Here is a 22602-nt window from a genome sequence, read left to right as displayed (position 1 = left end):
GATAGAAGTGCTTTCTGGTCATCAAAAGGAATGAGGAGGATATAGAGAGCCATCTGGATAGCCAATTAAACTAGCCAAGAAAACAGAAATAAGATAGCAAATATGTATTTTAAAATATTTTACTGAAAATAGTGAATTTCCTCTGGCAAACCTCTGAATAGCTTCAGTAGATGGACAGGGTCCTACTCAACAAAGCCCGTGTAAGCACGCCAAGTAATTACATCAATTTCATCCAGTTTACATGCTGAAAGCTATGTATGTATTTAGGGTGTTGCTGGACGGGGGCCTCACTTGAACTGTACAAAGTCTCTTAAGAGGAAGGGACTGGAGGAGGGATTGGTTGGTAGCAATCCCTTAAAACCCCCGTGCTCCTGTGCTGGACGTTGCTGACCTCTGTAAGAAAGGCCGCTTTCGAAGGCTTTTTCGTTTTTAAATATAGAAGTGGCAGTGCTTGTGACAGACGCCAGTTGGGTCTTTGAGGCCTCGACGGCGCAAATGCCGGTACGCCGACCCACTGGCTTTTAGCGCAGGAGTGCTCCCGTCCACCTGGAGGGGGCCGCCGCCGCGACCTGCGGCACGCAGGAAGGTGAAGGCCGGGCCTGTGTTCTCTTCCCTGCCTCAGGACGCGGCGTCGCCAGGGCTCGTTCGCTCGCTTTCCGGGCCGCGGGGGGAGCCGGGCGACCCTGGCGGGGCTCGGCAGCAGTACAGGTAAGAGGCGGCCTCTCCCCGGACGCACGGAGGGGCCCGAATGCCACTGGCAGCCGGTCGCCAGTCGCGCCGGGCCCACCCGGAGAGGAGCGGAGCTGCCTTTGTTCCCAGCGCCGCCGGCCCACGCCGCGCCGGGAGCGGGGCAGCTCCGTCCGCGCGCCGCTGCCGGGTGCGCGTGCGCGCCGCCGGTTGCCCGCGTCGGGAGCGCGCCTGGCAGGCAGGAGAGCTCCACCGCAGCTGGCGCGCCCCCGTGGCGGTGTCTCCTCGGCCGGCAGCGAAAGGGAGGGAGCGCGCGGTCGGTTCGGGCGGTCGGGCCGGGCACCGAGCGTCTCGGCGAGAGCGGCGCAGCCAGTCGCCCCGCAGCCCGCACGATCGGGGGAGCCAGGCCGCCTCAGCGGGGTCCCGCCCAGCCCAGCGCCCATAGGTGAGCGTGGCGCGGAGGGAGGCCGAGCGGCCTTGGAGTGGCGAGAGCGGCTCGCCCGCTGGGGCCCTCTCCCCTCCCGGCCCCCGTGCTGGGCGTCCGCCTGCGGAAGGCCGCGGGTCCGGCGCGGCGGCCGCGGAGGAGAGCCGGGACGAGGCCCTGGCGCGGCCTAAGCGCAGCCCGGGCGGCCGGTTTCCTGCTGGCGACCGGGCCCCGCGCTGCCGCCCGCGACGGGGGCTGAGGCAGCCGGGCCCGAGGGAACGAGGCGCGGCAGGGCCCTTCTCCTCCCCGGTGGGGCCCACGGGTCCCGGGGGAGGGTGGGGGGGGGACGACGACACGACACGAGGAGAGGGAGGAGGCGCCGGGCACTTCGAGCCTCTCTGCCGGGCTATTGTGCGCCAGGCTGAGGCGGCGGCCCGGGCCGGCTGCTGCGGAAGGCCGGCCGCGCGCTGGCCTGCGCCGCCTGGGTTGCGGGGCTGCCTCTTTGTGGGCTCGGCCTCGCCGCGCGGCGCGCTTTGTGCTCGCGGGAGCGGAGCGGGGCCCGGCGCCGGCTGCCGTCGCGGTGCGGAGAAGGTCAGCTGGGCCGCGGCGGCGGGGGGAGGCGGGGGCGGCCTGCCGCTCTGGGCTCCCGGCGGCGCCCCTCTCTGCGTGCGTCCCGGAGGGCCCGGCCGCCGCGGGAAACAGGTTGCCGGAGTAAATGGGCCGCTGGGTTCCCCTCTCAGACGGCCGCCTTCCCGGGTAACGTCTCCCACTTCTCTTAATCTGGTGAGAGCAAAGAGCCGGCGAGATTCTTACTCATCCGACGGCTTCCCCTTCGAAATTAAAAGGCTGGAGATCTTCCGGTCTTTCCCCTTCTCCACGGTTTTGAAAAGGACAGGAAACGATAGCGTTTTTAGTGAAAGGCAAAGTAACCTAAGTATGTCTTCAGGAAAAGAACAGAGTTTCTTTTCTGATGGTAGTTTCCTTATAAACTCACGTTTCACTTGTGACTGTAAACGTACCATATTTTGCCTGTATTCTCTCACCAGTCTGTCTGGGTGAATACTACTGTAATAAGCAGTTTACTTATACACTACAAATGTAATAAAGTGACTTAATTTGTTTAACATGTTAGAGGAGTGCATGCTGGATGTTGGACTAGGTCGTAAAGGACATGGGATATTCCATGCATGGGACATAGTTTCAATTCCCTGTTTATCTCCCTTCTGAACTCTGATGCTAGCACAGTGCATTCCAGAGGGAAGGAAGAATGGAAGAGACTCTTTTCCACTCTGAGTTACTCAGGCTGGTCTTGCAAGAGGTTTGGGGTATTGGAATACAGGTAGAGTAGTACAGAGGCTTTTAGGATAAAATGTGGATCTCTGGATTAGTCATATGTTGCAGGAAACAACCACTTTTTGTTTGTTTTCATCTAGTTCTATATTTATCATTTGTTCTGTGTTGTAACATTGATGTAAAATTTGAGTGTTAGAAATTTGTAATTGTCTTAACCTCAATGGAAACCAATGTCCTTAAATAGTATTTTTCACAGCAGTGAAAAATTATACAGGAAAGCATGAGGATAATCATGCCATTCATTGGTGATATGGTTTTAGGACCCAAGAATTCTGTTGTACCCAAGAATTCTGAAGCCAATGAGATGAGCATTTCTGTGTTGAAATTGCACATCATGACAAAATATCTTGTCTGTTGTTAATTTCTGTTTGTAAGGTTTGAATGCTACAGTACTAGTAGAGTTAGCTCAGAAATTTAGTGGCTCCAGCTAAGTAGGTGTGAACTAAGGAAAGTACGTATTTTAAATAACATGAGTACTTTCTGTACTTAAGTTTGAGTATAGTTGCTGCTGTCTGCTTAGTGTAAATTGAGAAAGAGGTACTAATCACATGTCTAAGACACGTCTCTAATGCACGAAAGCGGGGAGCATGAGCAGGTTCATCTAAGAAGCAACTCTCTCTAGTCTGAAAAGTCAGACAAAGTAGGACAGTTTTATGACCACTGATCTTCACACAAAACATTCTGGTAAACTACATGCAACTCCTATGAGAAACATGATGTTCTTAAAAATTAGGTTAGAATACCTTGGCTTTATTTTTCTGCTTGTAATAGCATTTGTAGTCTTGTAACTGTTAGCTTTAAAAGTTGGACTGAGCTTTCCCAAGTAGATTATCAGCGTATGTTTTGCTTTAATGGTTGTCTCATTTTCAGGAGCTAAGCTGAACCAGAACAGTCAAGGTAAATCAATAGTATCTGAAATTCTGGACACACATAAGGAACTCAGTTCTGCAGTTGTGATGTATGTTTCCAGTCTGCAGAAAGCCAAAATGAAAATGATGTTTCTAGCTGCTGACTGTAGTTACCTGCATCCCTGGTTGGTGCAACCTGCTGCAGAGAACAGTAGCAGTGAAGTAAGGACTCTGGCAAGCTCTAGTACATGTCAAACATATCTTAGGGCCTAAAATTTAGGATCTTGGTGCTGGAGTTTACAGCCCTAAACATCGTGAACAGTGTAGAGGCAGGAAATAATTTTTACTGTTGGGTGGATTTTTTGTTCCTTTGTTTTTTGAAGGAAAATCATCATTAGTAAAGTGAAAGTGGGTTGTGATTAAAAGAAAGCAGTGAAAGATATCCCTTTTCTAACAGAAAAACAGGACAGGTAGAGGCATACTGTTTTCTTAATAAAGTGGTGTTTCATTAATAAGGAAATTTATTGTAGGCAATTTATTCTTCCCCCCCCAAAGTGTATGTACTGTTCATGTCTTAAACATACAACATCATGATAAAAATGCAGTTTTGGTGTATGTTTTCTGTCTACAGTGTCACAACATGTCTCCATTAGAAATGGAGATGCATGTAAGTACTGTGTTGTTACCATAGTATGTACTGCAGGATACAGGAGTTAGTACTTGCATGTAACAAAAATCCTCCCGAGTCACTGACTTAGGGTTGTTTTATACCATGCTATAGTGTGTTTAATTGTTAGCCATACTAGGTAAACAAAGGAGATAAATCCTAAGAGTATTAATGGAGCATTAATGCCACACTTCATATGTGTACATATTTTCTCGCTCTAATCCAGACTATGTATGATGTTTCTGTAATGCCCAGAACAACTGTTTTAAATATCTGCCTGTTTGAGTTCATCTATGAAATAGTGAGTCTTTGTGTTTTCACAGGAATAATGGGAGATTTGGTTACTAATTCTACAGTACTTTAATCAGATAAAGTGCTAGATAATTACAGTTAACCAAATGGTGTGCTTCTGATTTTGACTTGTTTCTCTTTGTAGATCTGAATATGGAAGCTGAGGTTGGTTGTGTTTACAGTGGGGAAGTAAAATACTGAGTTGTGAAGATAGTATTTGTCCTTTAACATCTGGAAATGCATTTAGAAAAAAAAAACCCTGGATATTTTTCTGCAGGGAAATTGATTTTAAGAGCACAGTAAACTCATCTACAGACAGTGGTTGTTCCCCATTTCCTTTTTTGTTTGCCTTATCTAGAAACAGATTTGTATCTTTCGATAACCTTGCTGAGACATGAAGAAAGACACGGAGAGTATAGTGATAACTTGTGCTGCTTGGGTTAGTCATCAGCACCTTTCAAGTGAAAGAGCAGTTTTTTGAACTTTCATTCATGTGGCATGAAATCTTTAAATTAATATTTTGAAGTTCTTCCCTACAGTTCTTGCATATAGTGCTAAATGGAGCAAAAATTCAATTAGTTTTTGGTGAAAGACCACAGTGGCTTTTCAGTGTTTGTGTTTGGGTTTTCGTTTTTGGAGGGTTTTTTAATGCTGTCAAGGAGGAGCATTTACAATGCCACACTTCTTAAAATGTTATTTTCAAATACATGTTCACATTAAATGTGTCAAAAGAATACTGTATGTGAAGGAAAAGTGTAGTTAAATTTTGCTAACACACAGATTGTCAAAGGTTGAAAAAGTTTTAACTGGACTAGTTTAAAAGAAATTTGTATTAAATTAGGGGACGGAAAGCTTGAAAATAAATTCCTTTGCATAGAAATGTTAGAGCTGGTTCTAGATCTTAGAAATCTAGGTGTGTTAAAAGGCTTATCTCTTATCTCTGTTGTTCTGTTACTGATATTTCAGGAGGGGAGGTTCTATTTCTTCTGTATTTGACAACTGAAATACTGGGTTTCTAAGTTCTGTTTTGGAAGCACATGTTGCTGTATGCTGAAATGTGATGTAGGTGCTAGTTGTGGGTTTTAAAAGCTAGGTTTTTCCTATGATTTTCCTAAAAGAACTAGTTCTAAAATGTGTTGATAGTTGAGTGTTAGGAAAGAAGAAATAATGTAGCACTGTAGAAGCTGTAGCATGTTCAAGGTACAGTTCTGCAGTAGCTAAAGACAATTCCTGTTCAGGCTGCCAGTGATTACTTGCAGTGTTGCTGTAACCAGTGTGAACGTGAAACGGGCCAGTTTTAGTCCCAAGTTGTCTGCAAGGAATGGGTTATTACTATCTGGTTCGTTTCCCCGAGTAGCTTGCTGCATGGTAACCTAAGAGACGGTGCGTGTACAGGAGATGTTACCTGCTGTTGTTGTGGGTGTACTTCAGATTGGGGTTAAGAGCAGGCTCACAGCTAAGAAAGGGTGGTCTCACCCTCCCTTGCCACTTTGTTTTTGGTGTCTTCCCTGTGTGTCAGCCTAAGCACTCATGTAGTTGTGCAAGACTGATCTTGCTGAATACCTTTAAGAGAAAGAAAACCAATGGGTGAAAGGCTGGCAGCACAATCGATCCTTCTGGTGGCAGCTTGCTTTTGTTTGTTGTAGAGATGGTGGCATTGGACTCTGACATACTGTGTGTGTTCCTGGAGTCATGGAACCTGGGTCTGGTGGATTGTTCTCTGTGCTACAGACACACCATTTTTCTTCTTTTAAGAAATACTGTTACTGAACTGTTCTTAAAAGTGCTATTAAAATATTTAAGAACGTTTAGAACGTGTAATGTTGCTGCTTTTCTCTTTGAAAGATACATTGAGTTATAGTCATTTATCAGCTTAGAACCAAGACCTTAATCCTGTGCTCAAATCTCTGAAAATGGACTCTGATTTTTTTTTTTTTTTAAGCATCTCTAGCACCTATTGTTTTTTTGACCAGACGTAGGACCCTGGATTTTACTATGATCTTGTGACAAGATATTGTAATAGTCTTAAATTACATAATGTTTTGGAAATCATGTTTGAAATGTATTCTGATGTGCATTTGTGTATTGACACATACATAACCCCACTTTAAGGTGTACACAATAAACTTCTCATGTTTATCTACAGCTACTTTTTAAATTCGTGTATTCTTGTTCACTTTTGACCCATAGATGAGCTTTTAAGTCTTGTTCCTTTCCTCCTAATGTACATCTGTTGTCGTTGTCTTGTAGGAGCTGTGAAAATGCTCTGCTCAGCTAATGTCTTGATTTCTGATTGGCTGTTTATTTTCAAATATGTATGCACATATAAATGTGCAATATATATATATATACATATAATTGTTAGAGTAGCAAAGTGACTTTCCCTCACAGGAATTTTTTCCCCTTTTTTGTGTTCGAAGGTTATCAGTGCAGTTGAGAGCTAATTTGTGTTGGGTTTGTCTCTACATGGCCGATACCTATGTGCTTACACAAGTATGTAAAGGATGCAGTTTGAAGACTGGTTGCACAGGTGTGACTAGGGAATAATTTGGCTGGCAGATGTTGATGGTGTTATATAAAATTTTGGTCTGGCTGTGTGCTAGGTCAAATATAATCATCAGAAAGGAAATTTTACAAATAAAACCTACGCATTCCATAATAGAAATTGAGGCAGACGTTATTCTAGAACAGCACCTGTAAAACAGTATTTTTTAAGAGAGCTTCTATGCATGTTAAAACCAGCTGCTGCCCTAAACAGCCCTATTTTAAGAACAGGTTCCATTTAAGGAAAAGTTGTTGTTCTTTGTACAGTCATAATTCTTCCCTGGATATATGGATGCTCATCTGTTGAAGGAGTTGAGTGTGTGTGGGAAAAGATTATTTCATGAAGGCTCTTGTTTAATATTCATGTGAGGAAGAAGACTTAAGGTTGCCCGTGAAACTTTGTATTAATTATTTCCTAACTTTTGAATACTTGCTCTTCTAATATTTTGTAACACTCCTGTAAAAGAAAAAGGCTAGAAAGTACTGAGTTTGCAGTTAGGCTCTAGATAGTGAATCAGTGTTAGTATTTAATGTTTGAGATTCAGCACTGCGACCACAGACTCCAGCTTTAACTACATAATAGAAGAGGGACACTATTTTGCAGAGAATAACATAGTCATAGGTATTGAATTTGGAAGGTGCTGATAAAGAGATCATGAAATAGCAGAAATACTAATCTACTCCTATAATTTCCAAACCATTTATAATATCTTGTGTTTTATTTTCTGATACAGACTTAGACCTGACTTCAGAATGATTATAGTTGAATTTTAATTTTGTATGCCATGAAGCATTTCCCAAGCAATACAAAAAAGTGAAACAGCAAGTGCATTTATTTAGTATTTAAGATATACCTAATCAGAATTTAATGGCAGTAAAAGAACATGTAATGCTCTTTGCCTGAGAGCTCTTTTTCTGTGGAATTTGAGTCACTTCAGAAGCTGGATAGTTGGATCTTTACAAAAGAAGCTAAGGGATTATTATTTTTTTTTTTGTAATACAAGGATCCTGCTAAAAAAAATTACTTTTTTTTGCTTTCCATAAATGTCAGTATGGACTTGATGGCTCAGAAGGTGTCCTTCTGATTAGATGCAATAGAATTCATGAGAAGGGCATCACTAATGTCTCCCTAATTTGTCTCTTTGCTATACAAAATACTGAATGAATGGAAGGGAGCTCCATATGGGAGCAGGAGTTGGAAAGTGAGTAGTGACTGAAGTTTGACTGTTGCTGACTGTAAAAAACCAAAATTTTAAATAATTTAACACAGTGTTACTTAATGTATAATGTTGTCTTGTTATTACTAACTGGAAGTAAGTTTGAATAGGGTCTACAGAATTGATTTAGTATCCTTATCAAGTTAATTCACTCCCTTCTGCATTCATGTCTGATACTTGCAGCTATTTAATGGTATTTTAAAACCTGTAAGAGACAGGGAAGTACTTGCCTGTAGTGACTCAGAAACTTGTGACAGAGCAGGAACTACACCCGGGCCTCCCATGCCACAGACTACTGCTCGAGCACCACTAATCCTTTTTTCTTTTTTTCTTTTTTTTTTTCTTTCTTTCGTCTTTGGGGTTTTTTTTTTTGTTTAAAGGAATGCTCAGTCTTTTCATGTAACATGGTGGTCTGTGGAGTCAGCAGTTCAACCCGTTTCTGTTTGCTGTGCCTTGGGTGGATAATACTTACTGGAAGAGTGCTCTTATTTGTGAGATAAAGCCCCAGAGCTGTTGCTCTGTGCGGGAGTGTGACCATGGTAGACTTGTCAGTGGCCCAGTGTAAGAATTTCACTAACATTGCAATAATGATTTAGAAAAAAGATTTTTAAATGGTGACAGTTGAAACCTTGTGCAGCATTACTGCGGAAACAGTTGATTCTGAGCTGCTGAGCAAGGAATACTTAAATCAGTTAGGTGAACTATTGGTTTTAATGGAGGCACATTCAACATTCTTCAAAGAATGGTTGCTAGAAACACAAGGCATGTAGAAGTTGGAAGTTTAAAGAAATTAAGTACTGAAAAGTTTGGAACCATCAGAAATGGGAAAATGCCACTATGTTTTTGTGCTTCTTTTATTAAGGTCTTATATGTGTTGCCATGTAGATAATTTTAGTGATCTTTTATTTTTTACCTACAGCCTATCAGCAAAATACAAAAGCCTGTGTCCTATCCATAGCTTTCCTTTTGAATTACATATCCAGAGCAGGAAAATTTTACTTCCAAAATGTAGAAATGCCCATTTTAAAAAATATGGTCTTGATCCTTTGCATATAAAATGTTGTACATTTTACTTTCTTTGTGTTGTGTGTGGGAGATACAATAAAGACAATATCTTTAGCTGTCATTCTTAATGTTCTTGCTTCTGCAGATAAAATATCTGGATTTCCTGTGTGATTTAGTCTAGGTGATCCTGCTCTGACAGGGGGTTGGACTAGATGACCTTTCAAGGTCCCTTCCAACTCATAACATTCTAGGATTTAAACCAAACAAAAAAAAACTTGTAAAAACTCTTCTTCAGAGTTGTTAGAGATTCCTTGCAGATTAGTACTAGAGTTCTGAAAAATTAGTTATTTATGATGAGTTAAAAAGCTTCAGTGTCACTAATCTGTGATGCAAGATGTACATATGTGTAGATTTCACCTTTGATATTCCTTGGGACACCAAAATCTGTACTCTGGAGTCAGTATGTCAGTTCTCCAAGCCCTTCCTATGTTTGCCCTCCAACATGCTGGCTTCACAACGTTCCACTTTCATTAGGGCTGCATACAGGAATACAGAACAAAGTAAGGATTGCAAGAATAGATTATTATTTCAGATGGAAGTGTTTATTAACCTAGGCAGTGCACAGGGTGGAGAGATCAATGTCTCTAATCCTGGCCTGACTCCTCCTACAGTGCGGCTTTCTGTGTCATGATCAGTCTCTTTTATAGGCCAGGTCCTTGATCAGGTCTGGTTTTTGATGGTCTGTTCTCCAGTACTATTTAGTTATGCAGGAAAATACTGAGCATAAAATAGGTCTTCGATTTGAATTGGAATAGTTATCGCATAAAGACTTTGTATGTGAAGATGCATCAAAGTACAGGTACTTCTTTTAGTTTAGCCTTACTGAATTAAGGTAGGCACTTCATGCCACACCCTCTTGCCTGTGTCTGCCACAGACACAGGAATGGTGATGCAATATTGAGTGGCAATTACAGTATACAGTCAAGAATACAGTTTTTGCAAAATCAGACTGAGGAAAGAAACACAGCCCTCAAATTGTCACACTCGGTAGGAGGATTAACTTTTACAGAGGGTTTTTTGTTGGTTTGCTATTTATTTATTGAACTGATAGAGTGTAATTGCATACAGAGCCCATCTATGCTATCTTGTAGAACAGAATTAAGTGCTTCCTGCTTTAGATAATGCCGAATAGTAGTGTAAGTTGCAGCATGAAAAATAACTTGGATTTTTGTGGGGCTGTTAATAATTCCCTTTGAAGCTGATCCTCCTTGAATGCCTGCCTTACTTTTTATTGCAACATGCTCTGTCTGGAAGTTTTTAGGAGGAAACTGTCTACCTGTCTTCACAGAAATTACTGCACTGAATTATTGTCGGAAGGTGATTGTGAGGCAGCTCAGTTCAGTGTGCTGTGTGCACAGTGAAAGCAAATTGGATATTACTAAAAATAAAATAAAAACTGCTTTCCCTGTTATTTACTATCTGTGTGGAGTTGTCTGTGCTTTCATGAGAAGCTTGTTTTATGTTGTTGGATTCTGTGGTTTCTGCCGTCTTTATGTTGAAACCTGTACTTCTGTTTTGCCTCGAGTAGCTGTAGGGTGCTCAAACTGTGTCAGGCTGTGGAAAGGCATGTTCAGTTTGGTATCTGAGGAGGCTGGTGTGGGGATAGATACTGTTTTGAGCTCATACCATAGTATATCATGCTGTAGGTTCCATGTGTAGGCATACTAGAAGTTCAGGTATCCTGTATCGTGGAAGGCTGTGGCCATTGATTGACTGCTGATGTTAGCACAGGAGGATACCAAGGTAGTGAACAGAGAAACGAGAAGCCTTTTGTCACAGCACAGCCTGAAGTGCGGTCCAAGAGTGTGCAGTACACACCTTGGAGCAGTATCTCTGTATTGCCCTCTTCTCACCTTTGTAGGAGGTGGAATTGGCAGTGTCAGTGAGATAAGTTATTTTCTTGTCTTTAAAAAGGAAAAATATGGTCAATTTGGGAGTGGTTCGTGATCTTTTTAATGCAAGTGTTTAATTTTCATTTGTGTCTAAAGAATTATTCTTTTTATCTCTATTTTTGTTTATATATAAACAAGAAGTGTTTACGCTACCTAGTTTGCAGCTTAGCTTTCTTTTATTACAGAATCAATATATGCATATTGATAATATGTCTAATATAAATTTTTGTCATTGTTGCTTATACCAGTTTGATTAAGGTATTGCTTTTTTTTTTTCTAGTGGTAGCATTTGATAAATTGTTTTAGTATAGTTTCCTTTGTAGTTCCCCTAGCTGCTACTTTGTCCTGCTTCCTCTGCCTTTGAGCTCAAAAGATGGGGGGAGGTAAACATCCTAGTTTATTTTATAATATGTGGAGGGTCTGGATTGACTAAGAAGCCTGTTTTCTTATCTAGTATAATTGCAAGACATGAAAAATGGGTTGTTCTCTGATTGTATAGTACAGAGCGAGTGTTCCAAACTTGGGGTTTTGCTATTGATCAGACATTTCTAGTTTTTGTTCTGGAGTGAAATTTGGAGGGTTGTCAGTCATTTTTGCTGTGAACTTTGCTCTTAAATTTGTCTGTCTTTGCAAGACTGGAGTCCATGCTAACTTGGATCTTGATTCTCTAGGATATGGAAAATTCTGATTGGCTAGAGTATGGGTTATTGACTGTTTAAAGTTAAGTTTTCTGTTGCATCTAAAAATGAGCCTTATAGTCATGGTAGTAGTTGCTTGTGAATATGGTGCTTGGCTTGTTGTATATTTTCTATACAAAACTGCTTCTTCTGAATTTTAAATTATAAAGCTGTTGGAAAGAAAATCTTTGCTAGCTAGAAAAAAAAAAAACACCTTCTGAGTTGATGTTTGATATTCTGGCACAAGCAGGCAGGAGAAAATAGTCAATGACAGTGATGTAGCAGAAGTCAAATAGCACCAGCCCAGGCTCAGGGTTTTGTGTGGCTTGGAAACGGGTCACTATCATTTGATGGTCTTAATAATACTGTTTGTGTTTGCATAGTGCTGTTTGTATCTGCGTCTGCCACGTAGTTTGTGTTGAATTTGGAGATCTGGATTGCCCACTAGCAATGACTCAATTGGTGATCATATATTGTGTACAGCAGAACATGTACGATAGCATCAGAAACATTGAGCATTAATGTCTGGTGGTTCACTGCAGAGGTAGCCATGAAGATGACCAAATCTGTGATTACATGAATCCTTTGGGATTTCCTTTCCTGATGATTGGGAAGAGGGGTTGGTAGGGAGTGTCTTGAGGTGCAGGAAAAAAAAATCTACCTGAAATTTCAGACAGGCTGGGTCACTACAAGGTAGTAAATGTTGTTGTAATTTTGTATGAAGAAGAGATGGACAGATGGCGTTTTGGGAAATGAAATAATCCTGAGGCTTGCCTCAGTTTTGTAAAACTTTGTGTTGTTTTAAAATACTCTGTTACATTGGATAGGTCTGGCTTTTGGTCTGCAGGAAAAAAGAAGCCCTGAGGTGTCTGAAGTAACAAATAGCATATAGTTAAGGGCACTAAAGAAAGCAGTGTTTGGAAGCATTGAAAAAAGTTCATTAATCAAACTCAAAGTGTTATGTAGTTGATTAATAACTTCTGTCATGTACTGTACTTCTGGAAGTTTTGAAGTAGGCCAGAATGTATAGAGGCTGTGTATTATAAGCAGGGATGTGTGCAGATCTGAGGGCCCCAACATAAGGAAGATGTGGAACTGCTGGAGAGGTTTCAGAGGAGCCATGAAGATGCTTAGAGGGCTGGAGCACCTCCCCTGCAAAGAGAGGCAGGGGGAGCTGAGCTAGAGAAGAGAAGGCTGTGGGGGGACCTCATTGCAACCTTCCAGTACCTGAAGGGAGCAGAGAAACAGGAGAGCAACCGACTTTCTCAAAGGGTAGATAATGGCAGGACAAGGGGGAATGGATTGAAGCTAAAGGAGGGAAATTTTAAATAAGATATTAGGGGGAAGTTTTTTACAGAGAAATTGGTGAGGGGCTGGAACAGGCTGCCCAGAGAAGTGGTGGATGCCCCATTCCTGGAAGCCAGATCCGATGGGGCCTGGGCAACTTTGTGTAGCTCCAGGCCTGGAGGTTGGTGGCCCTGCCTGTGGCAGGGGGTTGGAGGTCTGTGATCCTTGGGGTCCCTTCCAACCCAGACCAGTCTATGATTCTATGTACGTTCCTGTGTCCAGTGTCAGATGTGCAGGAGCAAACATGCATTTGATACTAACTGTGCCAGGGTTTAGTGATCTAACATCTCCCAAGAGCTGAGAGAAAAATTGATAGACTTCAAAATGGGAAAACCTTGGGCCCTAAAATGTCTTTCAAAATTTAGATAGAAATTAAGATATGCTAGTTTTTTATACCATTCATGAGCTGTTGTCCAAGACATTAGTGCATAATACACTTCACGTTAAAGATATTTGAATGCTGTGGCACGGGTTTGGTGGTGGTGAGGGCAAGATACATGATATTTTCACTAGACCCTGCTGAAACAGATTCACAGAGTCACAGAATTGTACGGTTGGAAGGGACCCCAAGGATCAATCTGTGGATTCCAGAGATTGAGTCCAACCCCCCTGCCAAAGCAGGTTTCCTAGGACAGGTTGCACAGGTAGGCATTCAGACAGGTCGTAAAAATCTCCAGAGAAGGAGACTCCACAGCCCCCCTGGGCAGCCTATTCCAGTGCTCTGTCACCCTCACCATGAAGTTCTTCTGCGTATTGGTGCAGAACTACCTATGCTTTTTCTTTTCCCCTTCTGTTTTGCTGTCCATTGATGATTATGAGTGTAAGAGGGGACAGAGGAAAGGTAGTTTCCTTGGAAAATTATTTCCAGAAATGGCAAGCTCATGTTGTTGAAAAGCTGGCTTTTCTCTAGTACTATAGGTGCTGTCCTGCATAATAGACCAGCTGTGGTACAAAAATAGGGTCTCCTAAGACTTTTTAATATAAAATTAACCTAATGCTACTTCAAAAAGTTCCCTACTTAAAATACACTGGTGTCCCTTTTTAAATTGGAGCAAAGTGTGCTTGTTAATTACCTTCATTCTCAAGATGTTATTCACTTGGGATTTCTGTATCAGTAACGCGGTTCCTTGGGCATGGGATGATGTACTTTGAGTGTACTTGTGTATGTGTGTGCACACACCCACTGCTCTTGTTTCTAAATATACACACGCTTCTGGCACATTCATGAAACCGTCCTTATGCCAATATAGACAAATTGGTGACTCCCTCATCTTTTCAATTGTTTATAATATTTTATCATATATTTTATGGCAGTTTATCAACATGGAATTATGAAAATATCTGACAATATTGGATAATCTTTATGTATCTTATGTACATCCGGTCAATGAGGATTTTTAACAGTTCATTTAGTGTTTGAATTTTGATGTTCTTTGGCTTATATCACATCTTTAAAAAGTAATCTGTGTTTTTTAGAACTTCAAACACCGTCATGAAATATTCTTGTTTCTAGTTCTCTGTAACAGAGTATTGTTTTTTAACATTATTGGTTTTTTATTTAAAAATCTCATTCTTAAATATGATTGTACAGTTGAAAAAGTTGAAAGATTTTGTTACTTTGTTGATTGCTGTAATGCATTAAGAATTCATAGATTTTGAATGGAGGTCTCTGAACTCAGTTCTGAAATGTGATTGAAAAAAGACTTATTGCATCAGATAGACATTTATGATAAGGCTGGTTTTTTCTGACCTTGAATCACTCTTCAGCATTATATAATGAGGTTTGTCACTTCCCTTCCAGCCATTAAGGTGACCAACCATAACCATACAGAAATTTTTGGGGGGCTTTTCAGGGGGTTCCACCCCAAAAGAAAAACCCCATATGTACTAATACTTAGCCTCTCAGAAGCAAATAAAATGTTAAACTGAAGTCTAATCTATTTGATATGAGTGATTTTGGAGAAGTGAGTGGCATTAACTTGAATTTATTGAAGGTGCTCTGTATTTTAGTGAAATGCAGGAGATGTGAAAGCTGAGAAGCTGGGGGGGGGGGGGGGAAATCACTCTGTTCCTCTACACTGTTGTTAATTCTGTGGCGTGAGGTACATAATTTTAGAACTTCTCTTGAAACTGCCACTGTCAGCACTTCAGCTGAGTGTTTAAAACAGTGGATTGGTTGTGTCTTCCCATTCTCAGTGTGTTTTTTTTTACCTACCTGGGGTAATTGTACATTGTATCCCAGCGTAGCAAGGACCGCTGGGCATTAGCAAACCTCACAGGGCTCCTGGGTTTGTTTTGGGGGCAGCGGCTTTGCTGCTGGAAAGAAAATGTAGGGCTTGTTGCAGACACTTCAGAACATGCTTTTAGTTTCTTGAAAGTCATTTTGGTGCTGGTTTTCTTCAGCTTTTCTGGTTTACTTGAAAGCTTTCAGGACCCTTCCCTGGTAGGGACGCTGTGTATTGCGTTATGGGAGGAACCTGAAGCACACCTTGTGTCCAGTTGGTAGTTTTTGTTAATAGTGATTGGGCATTATTTGCACGTGCTGTGGTGCTGATGCAAGCTTCCTGGAACAGGATGTTAATTTCAGATAGCAAGAAAGTATTTTTAAAGGTAACTTTCTGTACTGGGGTGCACAGACTTACTTTTTATGCGACAGACACAGTTTATCACAGTGTGCTTTTCTGTTGCCTCCACCGAAACTTGTCTTAGCATCGTTACATCAGCGTTCCGCAGTGCCTGAGCTTTCTGAGCCCAGCGTGCTCCCCATGCAAGCGTTTTGTTTGTTGCCGGCTCCTCTCTCCTTAGGCTGCTCTAATTTTTAACAGTCCCTGTGGACAGTCAGATACGTCGCGGTGTCCCGAGGCTGTTGGTCTTTATGTGGATGAGGGAATTCGGGATGAGTGGGTACTGTGTAGATCCACTGTGGAAAATGCGAACTTGGGCATTGAAATAGCAAGAACAGGAGTGAAATTCATGTGTCCGAGGACAGCTTTTAAGACCAGTTGCTCAGGGAGATGCGCCGACAGCCGCCGCTCCTCGCGGCTCCGCGGTGCGCGAGCGGGAAATGGAGGCGGTGCGGTGTTCGAGGCCGGGGCGCGCTGCTGGGGGCGGCTGTTCCGGGGGAGAGGGGCCGTCGGTGGAAGGGGCCGGTTCCTGGCCGTGCCCGCCCCCGGAGTGCCGATGGCCGCCCGCGCCGCGCCCGAGCGGGGCCGCCGCGCCCTCCCTTGCGCGCCCCCGGGGCAGCGGCGGGGCGGGGCGTGCGGCGGGCCGGGAGCGGGGCCCCAGCCCGGGGCAGCCAATGGCTCGGCCGCGCCGCCTCAGCCGCTGGCCGGCCGCGGGGTAGCGCCGGCGGGGAGGAGCCGGGCCGGCCCGGCGCCGCGCGGAGGGGGAAGTTTGGGGAACCATTTTGGGGCGCCGGGCCGGAGCGCGGATGTGGCCGGCGGACGCGGAGAGTGCGCGGCCGTAAATGGGGGGGGTCGGGCCCGAAGCGGTAACTGCGACGCGCGGAACGGCGCGGGGTCCCGCTGGGGATCGCGGGGGCGTTCGCTGGGGGCGCCGCCCGGCCCGCGCCCCCCGGCCGCACCGCCGCCTCCGGGCTGCCCGGGCGGGGCCGCTCCCCGCAGCCCGTCTCTTCTGCGCGGAACCGCAATGAGCTCCTTCGCTCCCCATGACGGGGAGATCTGCCTCCAGCTTTCTGTATTCGTGCAGAGGAGCGTTGTGTGCGTGCTTGCCGGGAGGTAAAACCGGCAAGGGGAAAGGTAGTGACTCTTGAATGGCGTTCTGCGCAGTGTCGTACGCTGGCGAAATCGTGTCCATCGGGAGATCTTGATAGTCTAGTCTGTATTTCACCCTTCCCCGGGTTGGTGTTGAGAGCAGTTTCATCACCGGGTCGGTGCCTTCTGATGTCATCGAGGGCCGAGTCTTTCTTGGTCTTGAAACTAGGAAATCTTAAAATACTTTTCCCCTTCTCACTCTTCCTGTTGCTCACACTCTTTCAAATTGGTACAACTTTTGAAAAAATTGTGATGTAAGAACTGGAGCGTTTGAAGGTGACACCTAATGTACCTGAGTTTGGCACTGTTGCTTAGACACTTATTCCCAGCGTCTGGGAATAAAGATAATAACAACATTGCCAACAGGAGTATTTACTTGTAGTAAGTTTTGGCTTTTTAACTAAAAATATGTTTAAAATTTATTTCTGTTCTGTAGTTGTTTTTTACGTTGTTTGTCTGGTTTTGGCAGTTCAGAGGGTTAAATTGTAATACATTATTAATGCTTCTACTTGTGATTAACTCGTAGTTTTAAGATAGCTATGAGAAATTAACTCCTCTGGCTTTTCCATCATGATGTGTTATTCGTCTTTATATTAACAAGAGCGATGAAAACATAGGCTTTGGGCAGGTTTAGGCTTGGTAAATTACAGTTTATAGCTTTATCCAGTTTCTTCCTTGAATGCTCATCTCAGTGGTCTGGTTCGCAGATTCCTGCTCATTTTCATCCCCTGCTCATTTGGATGCCCCTTGGTTGTGGAAAGTGTGTGTGAAGGAAGGTGGCATACAGAACTGATGACAAACCAGGGCTGTGCGCTCCTTCTCTCCAGTACTTCCGTGGCTCAGGAAGCCTACGTGGGAAGTACATCTGTGCGTAAGGGCTGCTGCAGATTTTGTCGGTTGCTTAATTTAACTGTGGAATGGGCACCGAGAGGTGTAATTAAAGAAACCAGAGTTACCCAGCTCGTCAGACTGCCTAGGGAACTGGTCTAACGCAGTGGTTTTCACCAGTGTTATCTGTGGGTTACAGGGGATCCCTGGATCTCAGGACATAGAGGTTCAGGTAAGATGAAGCGCACACGAACTGTTCTGAAGGGTGTGTTTGCAGTATTTAGGGACACGTTGTAGAACTTTGCATAAGAACATGCATGTGATGTCTGAACTCAGGCGAACAACGTGATCAGAATTTATTCTCCCATGTACAATTATTCTCTGCGTAGTTTGTTCTAGAGCACAGAACTGCAGTCTGCCATCACGATCCTCCCACCTACGGGTGTTGGGAAAAATAGCAGCAGCACTCAGTTGTTGCAGAGGCTTCATCATTTGAATCCACTCACAACAAGCTGGTGTGGCATCGCTTCCCCAGAACGTGTATTTGATTTGTCACAGATACCTTAAACTTTTCATCTGAGCTGGAATGCCTTATAGTAGGGAAATAAGGCCAAAAGGTAGAAACATTCCTGTCATATCTCTATGGTTTCAGTTAAGGTTCAGCATTGAAAACCACTGCATGGTTTTGGTTCACCCCACCCCTCACCCCAGTGATGAGAACTGGTTATTATATCTATAAAGCTCTTATTTGGCACATGAGACTTGTAAAATCAGTGGCTGAATATTGAGTATTAGACACCCATGTTTTCCTGGCTCAGGACTGAGGAGAAGTGCTTCTGTAGAAGAATTTGGAATTTTTTATGATTACTTTTTGAATGTCAAGGGAGAAGTTATTTTGCATGTTGGAATCTCTTTGTTCCCTTGCTTTCTGCCCTGAACAGTGTCTGTGTTGCAAAAGCATGCACAGTATGCTGCTTTGAGGTATCCAGTCCAAGTATGAGTAAGTTTGTGGGTGAAGTGATGCTAAATATGGGAAGCTTGCCTATTGCCTAATATTCCCATGGCAAATAAATAGCAAGGAGATTAAAGATGAGGTGTATTTTGAGAGCTTTGGGCATATGTGACTGATACAGAGCTGCTGTGCTTGCAGAGAAGCACTTAGAGGGGTTGAGAATCTTACTGTGTAACGGAAGCCAGTTTTGGGTAGCGTTTTACTTAACTTGCCTTCACGTTTCAAAACGGAGTGTTTATTTTCTCTGTCAGGACTAGTAATTTCCTGCACAGGGTGGAGGTGTGAGGGGGTGCAGGACAAAGTGTAGCATCCACAGCGTGTTAAGGAATGTGGTACTTGTACCACATCTGTTAATGCTGGATTGAGCTGTCTGGTCAGACAGCTGTTAACTTTTGTCTGGGCACATTGGAAAGAATAGAACTTCAGTGTAAACTCCACTGAATGTAAAACTGATCAGCAGTGCCTTTTCAAGTTAGTAGGAGTATTTGAATACTCATGTGTTAAAATTAATCCTCAAATCTTTTGAGTTCCTTGTCTTAGTTGGTAAACTCAGGAAAATAATTGCATTGGTTGTCTTTTCATGTGTTTGCACAACTGGTTGAGTTTGGGAAGCTGAAGCAGCAATGTGCTTTACAAGCTATTACAAGGCTTGGCAACAGAGTGATGAAATTGAAGAATCACTATCCTGTGCTGGGGAAAAAAGCAGTGTAGTGATCATCTTAGCTATGTCTTCCTTTGCTGCTGCTTTGCATTTTTTGAAAAAAAAATGGCACAGTAAACATGATTATTGAAAAGGACCTATCCAGAAGTTCGGGGGTTTTCCATTAAAAATGGCTTGCACCATTTATTTCACTAAAAGACAGCAATTTAAAATTCGGACTTAGAATTGTTCCATAGTGCTTGTAGTTGTTACCCACAAGTGAGCTGGGTGGAGTATTTCACAAAGGCAAGTCTAAAAATAAACAAAACAAACTTCTTTGAGGATTTCAGTTCCACTCTGCCTTTGCAGCTTCCAGTTGGTAAATTCCACTTCAGAGTAATTAGCAGAACTTCTTCACTTCTTCACGACATACAAGTGTCTGTATTGTGTACAGCACATCAGTTACTTCACGTGTAACATATGCACAGTTTGCCTTACGTGGTTATTTCTGTTTCATCTGTATTTATTTTCATTAGAAGCTTCTTTGCAAGCCAAGAAATAGTGTATAGAGGGAAAGGAAATGTGTTTAGATGCTGATTGTTTTTTCTCTTCTCTTACAGAAATGAGCCGTCAGACTGCCACAGCACTACCTACAGGTACTTCAAAGTGCACGCCATCACAGAGGGTGCCTGCACTGACAGGCACTACAGCTTCCAATAATGACTTGGCTAGCCTCTTTGAGTGTCCTGTGTGTTTTGACTATGTGCTGCCACCAATTCTTCAGTGTCAGAGTGGCCATCTTGTTTGTAGCAACTGTCGCCCCAAGCTTACGTGCTGTCCAACCTGCCGAGGCCCTCTGGGCTCCATTCGTAACCTGGCTATGGAGAAAGTTGCCAATTCCGTACTATTCCCATGTAAATATGCCTCTTCTGGATGCGAGATAACTTTGCCACACACAGAAAAAGCAGACCACGAGGAGCTGTGTGAGTTTAGGCCTTATTCCTGTCCATGTCCCGGTGCTTCATGTAAATGGCAAGGTTCTCTGGATGCTGTAATGCCACATCTGATGCATCAACACAAGTCAATTACAACACTTCAGGGAGAAGATATAGTATTCCTTGCTACAGACATTAATCTTCCTGGTGCTGTTGACTGGGTTATGATGCAGTCCTGTTTTGGCTTTCATTTCATGTTAGTGTTGGAGAAGCAGGAAAAATATGATGGTCACCAGCAGTTCTTTGCAATTGTACAGCTGATAGGAACACGCAAGCAAGCGGAAAACTTTGCATATCGACTGGAGTTAAATGGGCACAGGCGGCGATTGACTTGGGAAGCGACTCCTCGGTCTATTCATGAGGGAATTGCAACAGCCATTATGAATAGTGACTGTCTAGTCTTTGACACCAGCATTGCACAGCTCTTTGCAGAAAATGGCAATTTAGGCATCAACGTAACTATATCCATGTGCTGAAATGGCAATCAAACCTCTTCAGGCCAGTGTTTAAAACAGTTGCATTTAATTTAGCAGAAACTAGGGTAACCATCTTTGACTGTCAGACAAATTATTTGGTAGATGGAGGGTAGACATATATGAAGGTAAATAAAAGGAAAGGCTGTTAAATTACAGGAAGCAGTTGCATGTAGTAACACTAATATATTTAAAATAAGTCAACAGTAAACCACTGAAAATATATATACACCCAAAATGGGCATCTTTTGTATTAAGAATTGATTCTACAGGAAATGTTGTAAAATAATTCTAAAAACTTGTTTGTAGATTGATTGTACTGTTGAAAAGGATACTGTTTCGTGTTTTTGTGTTTTTTTCCTCTCCCCTTTGACTGACAAGCCATGTTGAGTGGTCTGGTCTCTGGCCGCTGCTTCCCCTCCTCTCCCTCCACCTACCCCTTTGTAAGTCACTACATAGTATTGCTGCTGTTTGTGTATATTTTTTGTGTATTTGCTAATTTTTATTAACTTCTAGTTTTTCATTAAATAAATATGACTTTCTTTTCTGTAATTCAGGTTTTTCTCTTTTTTGTATCTTTTTAAAATTAATTACCGGTGTCATCTTTTGATATGCGTTATGGCTATGGTAAAACTTATATTTCTGTATGTTTGGTAAATTTTGTCTCTTTCCAGTAGTCAATTCATTGGTGATACTGTTCTTAATTGAGCTATTTTGTGAATGTACTGATCGCAAAAGGAGTAGTTATGTTCAAAGATGTATCAGGAAAGAAAGCTCCTTTAAAAACAGGTCTAGATGTTGTTGTACTTTGAGTTACCTTCTAACAAAAAATGAACAATTACTAAGAATTTTCCGAATTAAAAGAAATAATTCACGTTTCAAGTTTAGAGATGCTTAGAAACTTGATTGCACCCTTGTATTTGTTGGTTTTGCAGTACAAAGAAGGTATTGTCTTACACAGTATTTGTAACTATAAAAACAGACCATTTGTTTAAAAAAAAAAAAGGCAGTCAGAATGAGATGTTTTCAGTCTTTTTATATTTGTCATTAAAAGAATACCTGGCAAATTAAAAAACCCAACTTTGCTCTTTGCTTTAGCTCAAAGTTTGACACGTTGATATTCTTCCTCAGCTTCTTGTCTTCACGCCTTTTGGTTGTTCCTAGAACTATCCCTTTAGGACAGGACAAAATACTCCTTCCAATGCCTGGGCAAGCACCACCCCAACTATTGAATGCTAAGCATCCTGAATTCCCTTTTTAACTTTCAAAAAGGTCCTAAAACTCTGCTTTATAGCACTAGCCCAGATCCTAGCTCCCCAGTTCTTGAACTGGTTTCTGTATGTCATTCCAGTGCCATGATACACGTGACAACGCACGTACTCTCTTACAGGTATGATGCACCAGCCATAAAGGCTTTTTGAGGATATTTGGCTTTATGCAGAGTGCCTGTATCTGAAAAATTTACCCATGGATGGACATGGTGTTTGTGCTACAGAACAGCAGACCTAGAGACAGAAAAAAGGAGTCAGGTGAAAAGCTGTTTGATCTCAAGCTACTAGCAAGAAATGTTTGTTAGACCTAGTAGTAGTGAGCATCTGTCTGGGGAGGTAGCCTGGCTATTAACTACTTTTGTAATGCATTAAAATACAGTTTATTTACTGTGCACTGTCTTACCTTTGTTATTGTAAGTTCGTTTGTTGAAACAGCTCTTGTTGTTTGATGCATAATGAGGTAAGTAGTTCTCCAGGTAAGAACAAAAAATCCTTTCAGGATGGATTAATGAAATACTACAGAAAGAGCTGGCAGCATGCAGGAAAGTACAGAGTTTCACTTAAAAATCATATTTAGACTGTTTGAACTGTGCACAGA

The 22602-nt window shown here is 42.7% G+C and overlaps 1 protein-coding gene across 1 annotated transcript; it reads left to right on the top strand.

The window, feature by feature from the left end:
- Positions 1–899: 899 nt before the first annotated feature.
- On the top strand, positions 900–21802 carry SIAH1 (siah E3 ubiquitin protein ligase 1). The gene is made up of 2 exons (XM_084270145.1): positions 900–1132; positions 19886–21802. The coding sequence occupies exon 2, from the start codon at positions 19888–19890 to the stop codon at positions 20734–20736; it is 849 nt and encodes a 282-aa protein (XP_084126271.1). The 5' UTR covers positions 900–1132; positions 19886–19887; the 3' UTR covers positions 20737–21802.
- Positions 21803–22602: the final 800 nt, after the last annotated feature.

The sequence above is a fragment of the Gallinula chloropus genome (genome assembly GCF_964237585.1).
Source record: "Gallinula chloropus genome assembly, chromosome: 13".
In the NCBI taxonomy this organism is placed as follows: domain Eukaryota; kingdom Metazoa; phylum Chordata; class Aves; order Gruiformes; family Rallidae; genus Gallinula; species Gallinula chloropus.
This window is presented reverse-complemented; position numbering and strand designations above follow the sequence as displayed.

What these genes read in the sequence shown, in the direction of transcription:
- SIAH1 (XM_084270145.1), top strand. Translation starts at nt 19,888, where the DNA reads ATGAGCCGTCAGACTGCCACAGCACTACCTACAGGTACTTCAAAGTGC.